Source organism: Exophiala mesophila, assembly GCF_000836275.1.
Source record: "Exophiala mesophila strain CBS 40295 unplaced genomic scaffold supercont1.1, whole genome shotgun sequence".
NCBI classification, from domain to species: Eukaryota; Fungi; Ascomycota; class Eurotiomycetes; order Chaetothyriales; family Herpotrichiellaceae; genus Exophiala; species Exophiala mesophila.
The window spans coordinates 887,130-905,204 of record NW_015622504.1 but is presented as its reverse complement, the minus strand read 5'-3'; the positions used below and the strand labels follow the sequence as shown (position 1 = coordinate 905,204).

General features: G+C 50.8%; 5 protein-coding genes across 5 annotated transcripts; 2 read left to right on the top strand and 3 right to left on the bottom strand.

The window, feature by feature from the left end:
• Positions 1-1,708: 1,708 nt before the first annotated feature.
• PV10_00297 (uncharacterized protein) lies at positions 1,709-2,929 on the top strand. Its single transcript, XM_016364350.1, has one exon. It carries the CDS (start codon positions 1,749-1,751, stop codon positions 2,409-2,411), a length of 663 nt encoding a protein of 220 aa, XP_016227999.1. The 5' UTR covers positions 1,709-1,748; the 3' UTR covers positions 2,412-2,929.
• Positions 2,930-3,196: 267 nt separating this feature from the next.
• PV10_00296 (uncharacterized protein) lies at positions 3,197-5,254 on the bottom strand. Its single transcript, XM_016364349.1, has one exon. The coding sequence runs from the start codon at positions 5,142-5,144 to the stop codon at positions 3,312-3,314; it is 1,833 nt and encodes a 610-aa protein (XP_016227998.1). The 5' UTR covers positions 5,145-5,254; the 3' UTR covers positions 3,197-3,311.
• A 496-nt stretch (positions 5,255-5,750) lies between these two features.
• Positions 5,751-7,146, bottom strand: PV10_00295 (uncharacterized protein; the record flags this gene model as incomplete). The annotated part of the gene is made up of 2 exons (XM_016364348.1): positions 5,751-6,800; positions 6,853-7,146. The coding sequence occupies 2 exons, from the start codon at positions 7,144-7,146 to the stop codon at positions 5,751-5,753; spliced, it is 1,344 nt and encodes a 447-aa protein (XP_016227997.1).
• A 279-nt stretch (positions 7,147-7,425) lies between these two features.
• PV10_00294 (uncharacterized protein) lies at positions 7,426-8,766 on the top strand. The gene is made up of 2 exons (XM_016364347.1): positions 7,426-7,797; positions 7,851-8,766. The coding sequence occupies exons 1-2, from the start codon at positions 7,563-7,565 to the stop codon at positions 7,946-7,948; spliced, it is 333 nt and encodes a 110-aa protein (XP_016227996.1). The 5' UTR covers positions 7,426-7,562; the 3' UTR covers positions 7,949-8,766.
• PV10_00293 (pre-mRNA-splicing factor slt11) lies at positions 8,084-9,208 on the bottom strand (the record flags this gene model as incomplete). The annotated part of the gene is made up of 1 exon (XM_016364346.1): positions 8,084-9,208. The coding sequence occupies one exon, from the start codon at positions 9,206-9,208 to the stop codon at positions 8,084-8,086; it is 1,125 nt and encodes a 374-aa protein (XP_016227995.1).
• Between the last annotated feature and the right edge of the window lie 8,867 nt (positions 9,209-18,075).

Sequence of the window (18,075 nt, the reverse complement as noted above, 5' to 3'; positions counted from 1 at the left end):
ACATACAACATTTCTACAGAAGACACGCCAGGCTCATTCGCGTGCCACCGAATATCTCCAACTTCAGGACCCAGATCTCAGCGAGAGCCAACGGACGGTACGGGAGGCCGTGGGCAAGGTATGCTCGAAATTTGACGATGCATACTGGAACCGAGCAGATAAAGAACACCGGTTTCCGATAGAGTTTCACCAGGCGATTGCAAAGGATGGCTGGTTGGGCGTCTGTATGCCGAGCGAATATGGAGGGAGCGACTTGGGGATAGCAGAGGCCGCTATTATGGTGCAAACGATCGCGGAGAGTGGCGCGGCGTACGCAGGCTGTAGCGCTGTCCATATGAATATCTTCGGATTGGAGCCGGTAAGAATCTTTGGGACTGAGGAACAGAAGCAAAGGTGGCTCGTCCCATTGATCAAAGGAGAGGAACGAGCGTGCTTCGGCGTGACAGAGCCAAATACTGGCTTGGACACGTTGAAGCTGCAGTCTCGGGCAGTAAAGGACGACAAATCGGGGGACTATCTACTCAGTGGGCAGAAGATCTGGATTTCGACCGCACAAGTCGCAGAGAAGATCTTGATCTTAACTAGGACCACGCCACTTGACAAAGTCAAGAAACCGAGTCAAGGGCTTAGTCTCTTCTACACTGACCTGGACAGGAGTCAGGTCGAGGTCACGGAGATACCTAAGATGGGAAGAGCAGCAGTGGATTCCAACACCTTGTTCTTCGACGGGTGGAGAGTACCTAAGGAGGATCTAATAGGAGAGGAGAACAATGGGTTCAAGATGATTATGCACGGAATGAATGCTGAGAGGATCTTGATTGCCGCTGAAGCGATTGGCATTGGGTTTGCGGCGCTCCGGCGCGCTGCATTGTATGCCGGCGAGAGACAGGTGTTTGGTCGACCTATCGGAATGAACCAGGGCATCCAGCATCCCCTGGCGGATACCTGGATGGAGCTTGAAGCAGCCAGGCTCATGATTTATCAGGCAGCCCGGCTATACGATGCTGGGTACGAGACTGGCGAATACGCCAACGCGTGCAAGTATCTGGCAGCCGAGGCTGCCTACACCGCCTGTGAAAGAGCAGTCCTCACACATGGTGGAATGGGATATGCAAAGGAATATCACGTCGAACGATTTTTCCGGGAGAGCATGATCCCTCGAATTGCCCCTGTCAGTCGAGAGATGATCAAGAATTACATCGGGCAACGAGTTCTGGGGTTGCCAAAGTCGTACTGACAAGGTGAGACAACTAGAGGCTTGAGTTGTCGTCGAGCATCTTGTCTTGGTTAGAGAAGATGATTTGATCCTTGAACAGCTGGGATGACGAATCTACCGCAACGCATCGCGACATAGATCCTTCGTATCAATATACGCTCCGTACACTTTGGTGGAGATATGAGTTTCCGGGGATTAGTGATATTTGGCTCAGCCTTACTGCGCCCCATTGCGCCTCTCAATGCGCCACGATGCCCCACCTTCTCTGCATCATGAACCTGCATCCATCGTGCCTTCCCCCAGTTTCCTAGCCCAAATCCTGTCGACCTCAATCACCTCGACGTCAGTGATGTCTCCCTAAACAAACATTCAAATCAAATAGACACGGAATTGGGCTCTTCGTATGAAGCTTCGCGGATGCTTCAGTCGTGTCCCCTCTTTCTTGTTCACACCCCTGTCTGTGGCTCCGACAATGCTGCGCACTAGTAAAGATGAAGCCGCAAGGTGAGTTCCACTACCATAGGGGATTGGTATGTATATATACATGTCCCAGTGCATCTGTCTTATGAGTCATTCTTTTCCCTTATCTTCATCAAACACTATTGGTCAAAACCTCGTTAAACAAACTACCAAGGAACACTTCACATCAGCGTCAAAGTTCAACATGACAAGCCCCTACGACTCACAATACAATTACAACGGGTACCAAAACCAGTACCAATCACAACCTCAATACCAATCGTCGTATCCATCGTCAGGATTCTCTGAGCCACAACCCGACTACAATAACACTAGTGGATATAACTCGTATCAACAAAACTACACAGACTACTCAAACCAACAGCCTTCCAGCCAATCATACTACCAATCCTCTACACCAGCAATCAATGTTCAAGGTCCTAGCGACTACACAGCGCAGTCGACCGAGACAGGTGACAGGGGCCTATTGGGAGCCGTGGCCGGCGGTGCAACTGGGGCCTATGCTGGTCACAAGGCCGGCCACGGCATCCTTGGAGCTGTCGGAGGAGCGATCCTGGGATCACTCGCGGAAGATTATGCCAAGAAAGGAAAGAAGTCCAAGCATGGCAAGAAGAAGTCGTCCCGAGCAGGCAGCATGTCCAGTAATGTCAGTGACAGCTCGACTGCTAGTGGACTCGGATCCGTGGCTTCCAGTTTCTTCAATTCCAAGCACTAAACCAGGTTTGAGATACGAGAACTAGTGGGCCCTGGAGTTTTCCAGGTTCAACAGAGGGTGTTGGCAGAGCAGGCGTTGGGTACGAAGCAAAGCTGAAGTGTGAATCAAGACAATTCTCCCCCTTTTTACTTTAGGGTCCCGGTCTTTCAATTTGGAAAGAGCCTGGACTTGGAGACATTGTGGAGTTCCACGATGGTCGGGGTTGACTTGCGGTCGAGTTGAGTTGAGAGTGCCATTGCTGCACACGATGACTACTCCAGAGATTTACGGATTATCAGCTGCTGCTTCCGGGACGACATTGGATCTTTATATTGGATGATGTTGTTTCTCTACCACACTTTTTGTACTTGAAGCGTTTCAAGCATTTGGAAGCAAGGGGCCTCGGCGTTTTGTCATGTCCGAGATGAGAAAGGAATTCACCGCTCATTAGAGCTGTTCTACTATTGCTACTACGCTTACAGCAGTTTGTCTAGCATACTGCCAGTTCACTTTGATAGTCAAGATTACTATTTTGCATGTCTTATTCTCAGGCTAGCTCTTTGTATCGTTCCTCCAATGAGGTCCTGCCGTCGCCGGGGTCCTGCCCTCGCCGCGTTTCACATGTAACGTTCATCTACCATGTACTCATCATATTGTGTAGACAGTGTTCGGCGATGTCATTTCGGCCGGCACAATGGAAATGCTAGGGGAGGCTTAATTAAGAATGTAGGCATGTGACTGACAATCAAATGTCGTAGATATGTATCATTCTAATAGGACTATTTCTCAAAGCTTGTGTTCAGATCATTCTCTTCATCCTTCATCGTCGTCATAGTAGTAGTCATCATCATGTTCGTCGTGGTCGTCGTCATTCGCGTCGTTCACAACATCCGGCTTGCTCTATCCAGTCATGATCTCATCTCAATCAATATATATCCTCCTCCAATCGCCGTCGTGCAGGTTCTCCGTGGCTTCTCCATACATGATGCCGTGAACGTAACAATCTCCAATATAGCAATATCGAAGAGACTCATGGTTCAACATCACCGCATCACCATCAACATCATCATCCTCATGCACATCGATAGGCTGTTGCTGGGACAGCTCTCTCAGTACATAAGCAACGTTACCTCCTGCCAACATAAATATGCAGTCGCCAGATTCTGTATCTGGAGGGGCAAGGGCGATATATCCTTGTCGTGTAAAGATGAGACGTCGTTTACCAACCGAGTTACGCATTGCCGTTGTTTCCGAGGTAAAGAGTCTTGTTTTGGGGTATACTTGCTCGTGTTTCCGTAACTCGTCTTTCAGAGCCGAAGACAGCTTTGTCGGTCGGGTCTGAAACTCGGGCGACATGCGATCGGTGACGATGGTTCGCCAGAAGGCCGCACCCACCGTCTCCAGCCCAGTCGCATACCGGGTTCGGTTGAGCGGACCCAGAACATCCTCACACAAGCCTTCCCAGTCTTCGATGACGGCGAGAGTGGGCAGGAAATCCGTGGTATAGAATGTCATCTCATTGATATTGCCTAGAATGTCCACGGTGTCGAACATGTAGGCGCTGCAGACGAGTGAATGTTCATGGATCAGTGAGGCATCGAATTCTTTCTTGCCCGATGCACGAAAAGGCCGGTCGCGAGAAAGCATGACCCTGGATCTCTCTGTGCCAAAGTCATATGGGCTTGTCCAATCAGGCACCCACGAGGGAATGGAGGTGATGCTGTTGACGGATTGACAGGTTTGTTGGAGCAGAAGCAGGGAACGTGAGGCTCTCATGTACTCGAATGCGAATTGGGTATAAATGACACCAGGATGGAGAGTATAGTCGGGCCGGATGGAAAAGTCTCGGCCAAAGGTCAAGTCCAACAAGGCCAACAGGCCATAAACTCGGTCTCGGGGGTCGGTGACCTGGCGGTCGCGGGAATCGCTCAGAATGCGAAAGAACTCGCTGACGCGACGATCTCGACGGGGGCGATTTTCGCCCGCGATGGGACCAAAGGTCGAACGCAGAACCTGCATCCTCTCGATCCGAGACATGACGAGGTCCAGCTTGACCTCGCCGTCTTCAAGAAACCAGCTCTTGGTACCGGCGGTGCTTTTGACGTAGGCGTTCCACTTCTTGGCGAAGCTCAAAATGGTGTAATAGTCGACTGATTGGTTTGAAGCTTGAAATGTGACATACTTGCCCAGGGTGAATTCTTGTATGACCCATAGGCGGTACCACCATGGCTCCCGGGCCAAGGTTGATAGAGTTTGGACGTGCTGCTCGCCAAAGAGCTTGCCATCGATCTCGGTTCGACGGAGGTCACTGACCTTGTCGGCTGCTTGAATGATCTCAAGAGATCTTAGGACGGTGTCAGAGTCAGAGGAAAGACAGACATTGACGCTGTCTGCATTCGCAAAGACTGCATGCATGACTTGGATCTGATTTGCCTTTTCCACGCCATCGAACTGGTTGATACAGATTGAGTCACACCACAGAGCGCGAGTGTGATTGGAGCGTCGAAGATATCGGATGTTGACTTGGAGAGACGTGGTGATCTGGTGCCGTTTACCACCAATGAAGACTGGAGCCATGTCATTGGCAGCCCCCCACGCATGAGACAAAGCCAGATAGTGAGGACATCTTGAAATCGGATAAACTTCTAATCGGCCACTTAGCGGCGCTCGATGACTTGTGCTAGGCTCGAGAATGAACAGGCGGAAATAATCGTTGGAGGGTAAGGGCGGCCAGACACGCGAGGCTGAAGCCATTGTGCTTGGTTCATGAGTGATGGGATAGGGATGGATGATGTGCGCGGCGTCCTAGGTCTGCCCTCAGATTGGTCCCGGGGCCGAGGAGCGTCTGGAGCAGATGCTGAAAGGCATCTCCCCGATCTGATGAGCTGGAAGATGGTCAAAGTCCTATGTCGATGAGGAGTGACGCCTGCGAGGCTGAGCGTTTGAAAATGGGGTGGCGTGCATGACTAGCTAATCCTCTTACGGCTGCATACCGGCCGAACAAACCATGATCCCCTTGTGATTGAAATCAGGCATGTTGGAACGCCAGAGGCAGAAGACGTGGATATTACTGCCCAGCCATCCGCCGTGTCACATGCTGTTGCGTTGAAAGAGCGACCTGCAAGACTGCACGAGAGTTTGGCTGCGAAGGCCGGAGAGAATAGTGTATAATCGGGACGAGAGGGAAACAACAAGTTGGCTCCGTAGCAACGAAAGTTCCAGCAGGGAATGTGATATTCATAAAGAGAAAGTGTAATTCAATACCATTCATCTATCCATTGTGCGCTTGTTCAAGTCGAAAATCGACTTCGTCATCACTTACTCTGAGGTCAACGCGTAGGAAGTAGACAGTAGTTACACTCAGTTGAAGACTCTCAGGTCAGCCTCCTTGAGCTTGCCAGCACCAACCAAGCCACCGGTAGTCGCGCTGAAGACCTCCTTGACCTTTGAGGCGTCCTTGCCGGCGACGTTGAGTTTGGCAACCAAATCCGCCAGCTCGTCAGGGTCGACGGTGGCAATGACCTTGTCGACGTCGTTCAGCACGTCATCGATCTGCTTAGGGCTTGCATCGCCCTCGGCAAAGTAGTTGACGTCTTTGACGCTGCCACGCACGACACGCTTGTTCTTCTTGACGGCGTTTTTGGCGGCCTCTTTGGCTTTCTTACCCTGCTCCTTCTCCGCCTTGAGCCTCTCCTCTTCCTCTTTCTTCTTGCGCTCAGCTTCTTCGGCAGCCTTCTTCTTCTCCTCAGCCTCACGCTTGGCCTCGGCTTCCTTCTCGAGTCTCTTCTTGTTCTTGTTGGCGTTGGCCGCCTGTCGGAACTTCTTAATGCGCTCGTCCATCGCCAGACAGTCATCCACCAGCTGTCTCAGACGGGCAATGTCTTCGGACTTGCGCTTGCGTCGAGCGTTGGCATTCTTCTTCTCAATGTGGCGCTTGTGGTCTCGTCCTTCGTTGTCATCGGGCACGTCCTCATCCAGATACTCAAATGTCCGCCATGAGTCAAAGTTGTACCAGAAATCGTAGAACTCTTCCACCTCCTCCTTGGTGCTGTTGTCGTCTCCGATCATGGGCACTGGGGTGATTTTGCTGAAGCGAGCCTCGCTCTGGAAGACCGCGCCCCATTTCTTGTAGAACGCACTGGGTTTCGACACCTCTTTCTTGGTTGGGGGTTCGACATCAGCCGCCTCGTCGACGGAGTCGAATTGTCGGCGCTTGACGGGGTCGGTGAGGATCTCGTGTGCACGTTGGATACATTTGAAAAAGGAATCGTTTTCGTCTCCTTGACCTGCTGCGGCCTTCTTGTCTGGGTGATGCTTCAAAACCTTCTTGCGGTGGGCCTTCTTGATCTGCTCATCGGTGGCTTTGAATCGATACTTGGACAAACCGAGGACGGCGTAATGATCTTGTCCCTGTTTCGAGTTAGTCAATGACAATGAGGAAAAATCATAGTGTCACACTGGCCTTCCAATCCTTTGCGTCCCGCTGCAGCATCAATGGATCCTCAGGCTCGCTGATTTCACCATCGTCATCATCCTCGGATTTCTTGACCTTGGAAAGTGCCTGGATACGGTCGTCTTCGGAGAATGTACGGCCGTGACGCTTGCGTCGAGCATAAGCGAGGAATTGTGCGCCATAAGGTTCGATCTTTCGATTCACGGGACCCGAGAGTTTCCCCAGCGACTTGAAATGGGGATTGGCTTCACTGTCGCCCTTCCAATCCGCAGACGGAGGGGATAGAATGGCAGTTTCGGCCATGTTGGGTTAAATGCGTACCACTTGGAATCGTCTATGGAGAACGAAACTTGACGTGCGGGTCGAGACTGGCACACGAGTCAAGATTGATCAGTGGTGTGGGACAGAATTTGGGATAAGGTGTAGAGAGATTTCACCAGAAAATTATTCTTGTCAAGGGACTCCAAAAGTTGTCAGCCTGATGGTCTCCGATTGGCTCGCTTGACCTTCCACTACAAGCTTCTCCCTTGGACCTTCAGTACATCCACCTGCGCAATTTCTTTACAAAGTCACAGTCGACCACGACGCCCCGGTGGACCTTCAGAGCGGTACACGAGTAGAAATTCATTGGAAGCGAGGACGGCATCTTCCAGGAATATTCTCGGCAACTTCCACACCCTGAAAATCCCCCCAACGTTGCGCGACCGCCCCTCGAAGCAATGGCACTAGCCGCCTACAGACACCTTCTTCGAGCCACGAGGATTGCCTTTGCAGGTGACTTTCCACTTCTCCATGCAGCCAGGAGTCAGGCTAGAGCTGGCTTTCAGAATATGAGTTCCTTGGACCCCTCATCCGACGAAGCTGTCAAGGCTATCGCCCATGCAGAGGGCGTTGTTGAGGTCTTGAGACACAATGTAGTTCAAGGAAAGCAGGTCGAGGGCTCTGATGTTTTGAGTATGTACCCTTCTAGGTATCCGCCATGCGGACAGGTTGCTGACTAGGTACAGAATTGAACATACACAAAGACACTGAAAGAGGCGACAACGATACTGTTAAGAATCCTCTCGGAAAAGGTGGCAAGGTCAAGGTGATTGGCGGGTCATAATCCCAATCGTCTTTTTGATTTGCTACGATACCCGATCCTATCTCCCTCCGTCATAAAAATCGTCGACAATGATGGGAATTGTCTCAATACAACGCCTCGCTCAGGAAATACATATGACATCTCGGCGGAGTGACCTCAATCACCTGCGAGACTTGCATATGTGACGGCACCCTGGCCGGGGGGAGGTGCAACCACGACTCTCGAGTCGGCCTCTTGCTCAGTCTCCGCTCCAACTTCTCCGCCAGATGTGATTGCCGGACGTCCCGCCTGACTGGATTTGATCGCTGCAGCGGTTTGTCTGCCTTCTCTGGCCCATTCCATCCGCTGGTCCCGGTCGGTGTTGTCGAGAGGTTTTGGCTTGCCCCATCTCACTCTCAAAGGGCAACCTTGAATAACGGCTTTACCTTGACAATGGGCGGCAGCGGCTTCGGCTCCTTCTCTGGAAGCATAATTGACAAACGCACAATGGGCTCGATGGGAACAGACCAACGAACGAATCTGGCCGAAAGGTGTAAAGAACGTTCGAAGAGCGTGTTCTGGTAGATCATCCTCCACGCCAGTGACGAATAGAGAGGTGACGTTGGGGTCGGCGGGCGGTAGATAGTCTTCGGGCTGTGGCGGTCGTGCTGGGCCAGGCACGGTTCTCGCGCCGCCAGGACCTGATCGAGATCCACGCTGCGAATTCCCTCCCCTTCTCTGATCGGAAGTGCGTATGGGACCTGGGCCGGAAGAGCCTTGCTTTGTAACACTAGAACTTTCACCTTCTTCTGCTTCCAGTCTTCGTTGTTTCTTGTAGTATGGCTCGCTGTTAGCAAGACGACGTAGTAAATCTCGCGCCTTCTCATCTGTCTTTTCGTAGGCTTCAACGGCACCGCGGCCCTCCTCGAGTTCCTTCTCGTGTTCTTGGGCATAGTATTCACGGTTGATGGTGGACTGAGGTCCGGGTGCCACCATTTTAAGAGCTGCATCACGGACTGTAATGGGGAGTCCAAAGGAAAGATCGAGCATGCAAGACTGGCAGCAGTTTTTCAGTCGTGCGCAGGTCAAACATATGTTGGTGCGCTTCGTTCGAGCGGTTCGATCTGTCTTCCACCGAAACACGGTGAATGGTCTTGTGCATATCTTACATTCGGCGCCGTGGTCCTCTTTGAGCATCTGAACGTAGGGGTTATCTGGGAGGCAATTTTCGCAACTGGATGGGAAATCGGTCGTCTCCCACCCCGATCGATTTAGATCTTGTTTGATCTGTGGAGGCGCCATGATGGTGGACGTCTCAGTCGGGCATGCGATAAAAGTAGATGGGAAGACACGCTCAGGCTCGACAGGATGCGTGTGGTTGAGATTTATGTAGGTGGGATGCAGTTGGAAGAATTGTCTCGTCTTGGTCAGCCTCGTCGGACAAAATCTCAACCGACGTCAAGGCTTTGAAGTGGCAAGAACCAGGTATGCAGTTAAGCGGAGGAAGGTTATCCGACATATCACGTGATTCAATTAGTCATCAAATCGATGTGTGAGTATGGCACATCAACCAAACAAACAAGCCTACCCTCCCATTGGGAGATAATTATCAATGATACACATCGGTGAAGCATGTGCCAATCCCTGTAGGGGCAGAGCCGCGCTCGCTTGATTGACTTGCCTTGGACAAACCTCGGCCGTTTCGGGTTGAGAAGACAGGAGTTCTCTCGTATCAAATGTCCTTGATGGATTCGATCCTTGTCCTACTGAACCACTCACAAGATGTTGAAATTGACTTTTTCAAGTTTACCAGTCCTACGCTTTGATGTATTGTAGTCGAACGGGCCGGAGATTTCTAGTATTAAACCGCTACACCAGTAGGAGGTGGAAGCTCCGCCCGAGGATTCACAGCGAACGCCCCCATAACGCCACAACGCCTTGTCCTGCAGGTCTCACCCATCCCAGCCTGCGAGTAGAATTTCAGGTAGACAGAAAGCTTTATCAAAATACGAGGAAGGGGAGCCCATTTGGGCGTCAACTCGCTTCATCCTCAGGCACCACCGCATTTGCCCTCCTGCCACATCTTAACCGACTTAACCGTCATGCCTCTCTTATCTCCCTCTCCCCAGGTCGGGAGCCACAAGTGTTGGGCCTCCCAGAACTCTCGAGGAGCCGACAAGCTCTCGTCGCCCCATGGTTTGTTCGAAACCCCGTCTTTGAAGAATCCATTCGTACTGCCTACCGCCACATTCAGGATCAGATAGAATGGCTGGTCGAACGGGGTGTTTGCCTGTCCCGTCTGCGCCCAGGGGTTGCTCAAGGCTGACTTGTTGACAATTGCACTCCCAAAGTCTCCGTGATCCCACATGCTTTTGTAATTGTTGAACTTGGTGAACATGACTTGCTATAACTCACTCATTAGTATCTCGACAGAGACTAAATAATTTCAGAGATCTTGTCACTTACCACTAGTCGGGTGTCGACGTACATGAAGAGGTAATTCTTCGACCACTCCAAACCGTAGGTATGGAACTCTTCCGAAAAGTCTGTTCGTCGCAGGTTGTGTTTGCCAGATGTTCTCCAGAAGGCATCTGCCGCATAGACGGGCCCCCAATGCAATGTGCTGCCGACACTGTCGCGTCCGTCAGGATATTTGGATCCAGCGTTGCCTCTCCATTCGGCAATGTCAATCTCTCCACTGGCAGGCCATGGTCCGTAGGCACCGTGTCCATCCGGCCCTTGAGGCTCAGGCATCATCCAGATTGCGGGCCATAGCCAGTCACCCACAGGCGCCTTTGCTACCACTTCAACTCGACCATAGGTGATGGTCTTGGTACCCTTGGTGTTCAGCCGGGCGCTGCGCACGGGATTGATAATCGCCCCAGAGGTGATGTTGCTGCGAATAGAGCAATCATTTTCGTCTTTGCTAACGGAGGTACAGGTTCCTGCAGTCGTCAAGTTGAGCACATAGTTGTCGTTGATGTCATCCGCGGTGATATCGGTTGATTCAGTGGTCAGGGTGGGCACAATATGTAGACCTTCTGCGTCCACATATGAGTTCTGAGGATCGTCAGAAGTCCACTCAAAAGATCCAGAACCGAAGCCGCCTCTCTGCGTCTCGAAATTCCAGATGTTCGTGTCGAGTGTCTCGAAGTTGTCCTCGAACAGTAGACAGTAGTCGTGGTTGGATACTGAACGATAGCTAAAAAAGCAGATGACGGCTCCAATGAGAAGGCCGATCAAAAGCGCACACCAGAAGATGACCTTTTCCCACTTTTTCCGAGGATCAACATGTTCCAGCCATGGTTTGGGATACTCGGTGCCCCGAAACCTGGAAGACTTGAACTTGCGCCGCCTGCCTATCGCACTCGCAAACTCAGGTGGCGTGCTTCCATCGTGTAGCTCATGCCGTGAGCTACTGAATGGGTTGGATCCCACCGAGATGGAATGGATAGATGTAGCTCGCGAAATAGCTGCACTCATCTTCTGTGTCTGGTTCTAGCTGAGGGCAAATGCAATTGGCTCTCCAGAGGGTCCAGGTTCATCAAAGATAAATGACAACAAGAATGAACAAGATGGAATCAACTGAAGGTGACATGCGGACAACGCGAGTAAAGGACAGATACCATGCAATATTCAGTAAACTCATCAATAGAAATTCCCTTACCTTTCCCAAAGCGGCTGGAAGAGCGAGAAAGCCTCGTGGGCTCTTGACCTGAGGCGTGGAAATTTGCAACTGGGTATCTGCAAATACCCGTCAATAGTACCACACACTGGTCGATACATCCATGGAAGCGCTTATATCATCGGATGAAAGAAGGTATTGAGTGTCTCGTAAGCAAGGGAGGGCTGAATGTGGAAATCGGCTCTGCAATACAAGTCGCGGTCCTCATGGACTCAACGAAGCGCCAAGTAAAAGGCGTGATCATGTTTCAGAGACAGACAGGGACAATATATCGTAGGAACTCTGACAATTGTGTCTGCTACATCTGTCATGCCCACAGCCGGTCGCCAGCCATCGAGAGAGCAGGGTTCTCAAGGAGTGTGAGGTTGATTCAAGAAGGCGTTCCTGAATCCCCGTCAGTACCACCAAGCCTAAAGAGGATGGAAGGTGGCAAACTTAATCTGCGAAAGATGTCCAAAATCATTTTGGTGGAGCTTTACTATCATTCAGCGGCATGGATGTTCATCCACATCCACATGCTCTCTTCACGCACGTGGATCAATGAAACTGACAGATCAGGTTGGACTAAAATCCAGACCTTCTTTGCATGTGGTGTTCTTGATGCTTCCACATGGTTTGCCAAGTAGCGTTCTATCAATCCATTGTGCAGCCTTCTATTGCACGATCCAGCAAGGAGCTTCACCAAAATTAGAGAGATGCTCCTGTCACTACATGCAGACGCAACATGGCTCAAGCTGTATATAAGTATCACAGACAGGCGGTAATAGATATCCGGATACATTGGCAAATACACCCGAGCCCTTACCGTGGCTCGATTGTGCCCATGTTCGCCACATTTTGAAAATAGACCACATGCTGCAGACCGAGATACGAGACGATGTCTACCCAACTCCCCGACTGAGGTAATGAGCAATTTCAGAAGCGCCACATCCTTCTCGGCAAGAAGGTCCTGCCTTTGACAATTTGGAACATTGGATTCACCAGAACTTGGAAGGAAGAAGTACTACTATTTTGGTCTTCACAATGGTCTTCAGCCTAGCATACAAATGCCGGCAGTCTTTTCTCAACAGTCTGCTCAATGCTCGTCATTTGAGAAATCATCACAAGCAACTTTCACAATGAGTCGTTCATTGTCCGAAAAGACTCCTCCTTTCGAAGGCTCGGAAATGCAGAGCTACACAAGAACATTCTCTGCGTTTAATGAACTGCTTCCCTCCATCCCTCAGCCAATGACTCAGTTTAGCCGTCCAACCTCATCATCCGGGGCATCTTCACGTGCGTCTCAGAGTAATTTTGAAGTCGTGAGTATCTATGCAGTTACGTTTTGTCTCTTGTCTGACTTTCAACAGCTTTCACGATACCTGTACAAGAAGGGTGATGCCCAAAGATGGTTCGACCACGAGACCGAAATAGACGCCACAGCTGGAAAAACATATCTTGGTGTCATGGTAAAGACTGTCGGAGGTTCATGTTGCAGTGAACCACAGAACCTGGACAGTACCATTACGGAGGCGGTCGAACATCTTCGAGCACCTTTCGCCATGACCATTAGGTCAGGGGCTGTCAGAGCATTGCTTGAGTCTATCATTCCAACCCAAACAAAGGTTGTTCTTGGACGAGTCGGCCCAACTGTTCGTATTGTCAACAATGTCACCCAGATAATGAAGACGACTAGCGACTACAAATATGACGGCTTCCTGTTTCTGTGCAAACAAGAGAGACTTCTTCTTCTCTGCTCTGACCATGGACCCGACCTGCTGAAAAGAGGCTCGGATGTCGAGGACCTCATCGTCGGTCATCTCTGGGGAATCGCTCCTCCTTCTGGTGAAAGATCACCGAGCTTCCAACACAGCTTCGATGCTCCAAGAAGGCCTGACGTTCGCCTCAGTGACGGCAGATCTCTAAGCGAACAACTTGTTCCTTACCTGAATCGAAACATTTTGCCTGACTCGGTCATGATGGAGAAGCTCGATGTCATCCAGACGGCCATCGAAAAGGAACAACAAGGCGACAAATTGTTTGACCCAGAAAAAGACGGCCAAGAGGTGCCTGTACGCAGGTTCTTACTCAACCACGCCCTCTTGGTTGGCCTTGCTCTGGTGCTCGTCGTTGTTGTGGAAATGGCGTGCATAGCAAAGATGGTTACCGAAGTCCGACTTGACGGCAACTACATGAGGTTTGCTCTTCTCGCGGTCATCCCCCTATTTGCCACATTCTCTCTATTCTTCATGATTGTCATTGCTGGATCTCTGTGGCAGATCCTTGGACCTCTTTCGAATCTGAGCAAGAACAGCATGTTCTATTCAGCTATCGCGCCCAAACCAGGAAGATACCCGGATCTGGAACTGCCTCACATCACTATTCAGATGCCAGTCTATAAAGAAGGCCTCCAGGCTGTCATACTGCCCACCATTTCTAGCGTCATGGCCGCTGTGAGACACTATGAAAAGCAAGGAGGTACAGCAAGTATCTTCGTCAATGACGATGGAATGCAGCTAGTCAGTAAAGACCTGGCTGAAGCACGCAAAGCCTTCTACGAGCTCAACAACATTGGCTGGTGCTCTCGGCCAGGCCACAAGGAAAAGAAAAAGGCCAAGAGAGGGTGCTTCGGCCGCTCATCCACCGAAAGCGTTCAGGAAGAAGGCCAGTACTTCATCCGCAAGGGCCAATTCAAGAAAGCAAGCAACATGAACTATTGCCTCGACTTTTCTATTCGAGTAGAAGAGGAATACGATGAGCTGGTCAAGAAGTTCTGCGACGAGGGTAACCGCACAGAGGCCGAACTCACTGTTGAAGAACAGGACGAGCTGTATGAACAAGCAAGAAATCGTACTGTGGAGAAAGATGGCGGCAAGACCTGGGCCGGTGGCGACGTCCGGTTAGGATCCATTATCCTCATCATCGACTCCGACACCCGTATACCAGAAGACTCACTCCTTTACGGTGCCCTGGAAATGCACGAGAGTCCCGAGGTGGCATTGATTCAGCATGGCTCTGGAATCATGCAAGTGGTACACAACACTTTTGAAAACGGCATCACATACTTTACCAATCTCGTCTACAGCTCGATTCAATTCGCGGTGGGTAATGGAGACTGCGCTCCTTTCGTGGGACACAACACATTCATACGCTGGTCAGCTTTACAGTCTATTGCCTGGTACGACGAAGAAGACAAGGTGACCAAGTTCTGGTCCGACAGCCATGTCTCAGAGGACTTTGACGTCAGCTTGCGGATGCAGATGAACGGCTTCGTGGTTCGCTTGGCCGTCTACCACGACGGCGGTTTCCAGGAAGGTGTCAGCCTGACCGTCTACGATGAACTGGCTCGTTGGGAAAAGTACGCGTATGGCTGCAACGAACTGGTGTTCAATCCACTCTACCAGTGGGTGTATAAAGGACCGTTCACCCGACTATTCATGCGATTCCTTTTCAGCAACATCAAGATAACCAGCAAGATCACCATCTTTGCATACATCGGAACATACTATGCCGTGGCGTCGGCGATTCCTTTGTCGCTGGTCAATTACATCATGGTTGGATGGTTCAACAACGAGATCGATCAGTTCTACTTGACATCGTGGAAGGTATTTGTCGGTATGGCCGTCGTCTTCAACGGCCTTTCTCCTCTAGGGTATGCTATGTTGCGGCACCGCATGGGGAAAGCCACCTTCTTCCGCTCTTTGTGGGAGACCGCCAAATGGACACCTATGTTTCTGCTTTTCTTCGGCGGCATTTCCTTCCACTTGCTGAAAGCCATTCTGTGCCATTTCCTGAGCATCAAAATGGAGTGGACCACCACGGCCAAGGAATTCAATGGAGGGTTTCGAGTCGGTCTCGACCGCATTGTCCGCGACTTCAAGTGGATGTACCTGATTCTAGCCATCCTGATCGGCGCCTTGGTCTATTTCGCCCGCTTTGCGCCTTACGGCTGGACCATCACCGACTTCTCGGCCATTGTTCCTCTGGCAAACCAAATTGGCTGCCATGCTCTTCTACCATTTGCTTTGGGTTTGTTTTGAGACTTGATCTTCTTGCGAGCGGATACTAAGTAATCATCCTAATACGAGCGGTGGAAACAACAGACATGGATGCAGTTGGAACTAGATAGATACAGTAGCTCTATAGATAGCGGCCTGTGATAAGTAATGATCTCGAGGGAGCAGTTGGGCCCATGAAGCCCCTTCTTTTTTAGAGTCCATCCCCTACCTCTCCTACCAATGAACTTCAAGTCACCCTGGTGGCATTGTACAAAAGTACTGCATAAGACGGAACAGGGAGGTTACGAGATAACAATCGGTGTAGCACTGCCTTCAGCAAAGGCTCGCGCAATCAAAACGAATACGGCCGGTCGCAAAACTGACAATGCAAGGGTATCTTCGGCTGCATATCAACAACAGCGACTGGGTGGCAACAAGACTCAACGATTGTTCGAGATATAACAATATGAGCGATCAAATGAACTCCACTTACCGTGCCGCGAATCCTCTCGTGTTCTTCGCTTTCCCACACACGGCACGGGATGTGTTGTTCTTGGTATTGTTCAGTGGCTGCGGGAGATTTCCACAAGTCAAGTCGTTCGCATAAGCTTTCTGAAACTGCTCAGCAAACGCTTGTTCGTATCCGCGTCTTGACTTTTAACCCACCCTTGTCGGCGAGGGTTTTGAGTGTAACGGGCTGGGGTCATGGGGAAGGGGGAGGGGGAAGGTTCGCAAAAGGGGCCGAAATAGATCCCTGTTTGCCAAGACGAGGCTTTATTCGGATCCATTATGATGGATGGAAAAGGATTGTTGTGAATTACGGTGCTTTGGCACTATTTGTGCCCTGGGGATCCACGAAGCACATCCATGCATCTCGTACGCGAGGCATTTCCCATGCATGGCAAGCCTTCTTACTACCATTCGTCGTGTGAACACCATGGTTCAGGACACAATCCTTGAACAATTCTGTCAATAACGCCACGTACCTGCTCCTGTCCCAAATAAGACAGCCTCAATCTTTCTGTATCATCGATACTACCTGTATGCATAATTGATCGGAGGATGTTTCTGAATCCCCGCTATACGGCTTTTTCTTCTATTTGAGTTTGATTTGAACTTCCCTGTTCGTCCCAAAGAAGGAGGAACAGCAAACATGAACCCATGGCTGGCGCTGCTGAGGGCGACGCCGCTGGGGCAACATTTCATGAGGCTCAAGAATACTCACTGAATGTAATTTCGGCGCCTGAGTACCAATTGATCGTGCTGTGATGGCTAATTTCATGCAACTAACCCGCAGAAGCTGCATCCAGATCAGTACAGCCCTCCCCTGTGCCGAGAGCACCAGACCCTCGAAATGCTTTGCTCCGCTGAGGGAACTGTGAGACGAAGGGGTGAAATCACCCTGAGGTGGACCTCTCTGCAATCACACTCTCTCATTAAGCGTTTCCCAAAACACATTCTCGGACGAGATCGTGGGGGTGAATTCCAATATAACGCAAGCCTCTAATCATCGGAGAGCGCCTCGAGACATTGCCTTTACAAGCACGTGTTTTGTACCAGTGCCTTACAGAGTAATGTCTCATCCTTGTTAGGCCTGGATCGTGGTATGAAGGGGGTGCTGCGCCGTTATACTCTTGTGGTCGTCAACCGTTGATTCTTTTCAACCTTCTTGACCTGCTTGGTTATCGATTCTGAGGCTTCTTGTGCCGTCCACTCGTTTGTGCACTGTTGACTCGCAATGGCATTGGCGTGCAGTCACCCTTTTTCATTCCTGTCTTTCATCACCGTTTCAGTTTTGTCTGTATTGTTTGTACTCGCAGAAGGCTCTCACCACCAACATGAGCATATTCTCTTACATGGCCACGGCAATCTTCACCACAAGAGAGCACTTGCCATTCCCACCAACTTACCAGCAGGATGGACCTACCAGGGTTGCTATACCGATGCTGCAGGGTCTCGGACATTGACTGGCCCAGGATTCAATGGAGGCTCAGTCACTAGTAATTCTTGTATAACATTCTGTGAAGGTAAAGGATATCGGTTTGCAGGCACAGAATATTCCGGAGAATGCTATTGTGGAAGTTCAAAGGCGTCCACCAGCGTTCTCGCTGCCGAAGCCGACTGCAACATGGCGTGCACGGGGGCACCAACTGAGCCATGTGGAGGTCCAAATCGATTGACATTGTTCAGCACCAATGCAGTCTTGAACGGACCTTCGACCAATCCTGGGCCAGCAGGGTGGACGTCACTCGGTTGCTATGCCGAGGGGACCACTGGTCGCACTCTTCCAAATGGAGTTGCCACTGCTGGTGGCGGGGCAGCGTTGACCATCGCATTATGCACTTCAGCCTGCAAGCAAGCAGGGTACAAGTTGGCAGGAGCCGAGTACGGCGGCGAATGCTTTTGTGGTAACAGTTTTGTCAACGGAGGAGGCCCTGCAACAGATGGCTCTGTTGGTTGCAACATGGTCTGCAACGGCAACTCCACTGAGTTTTGTGGTGGCCCTA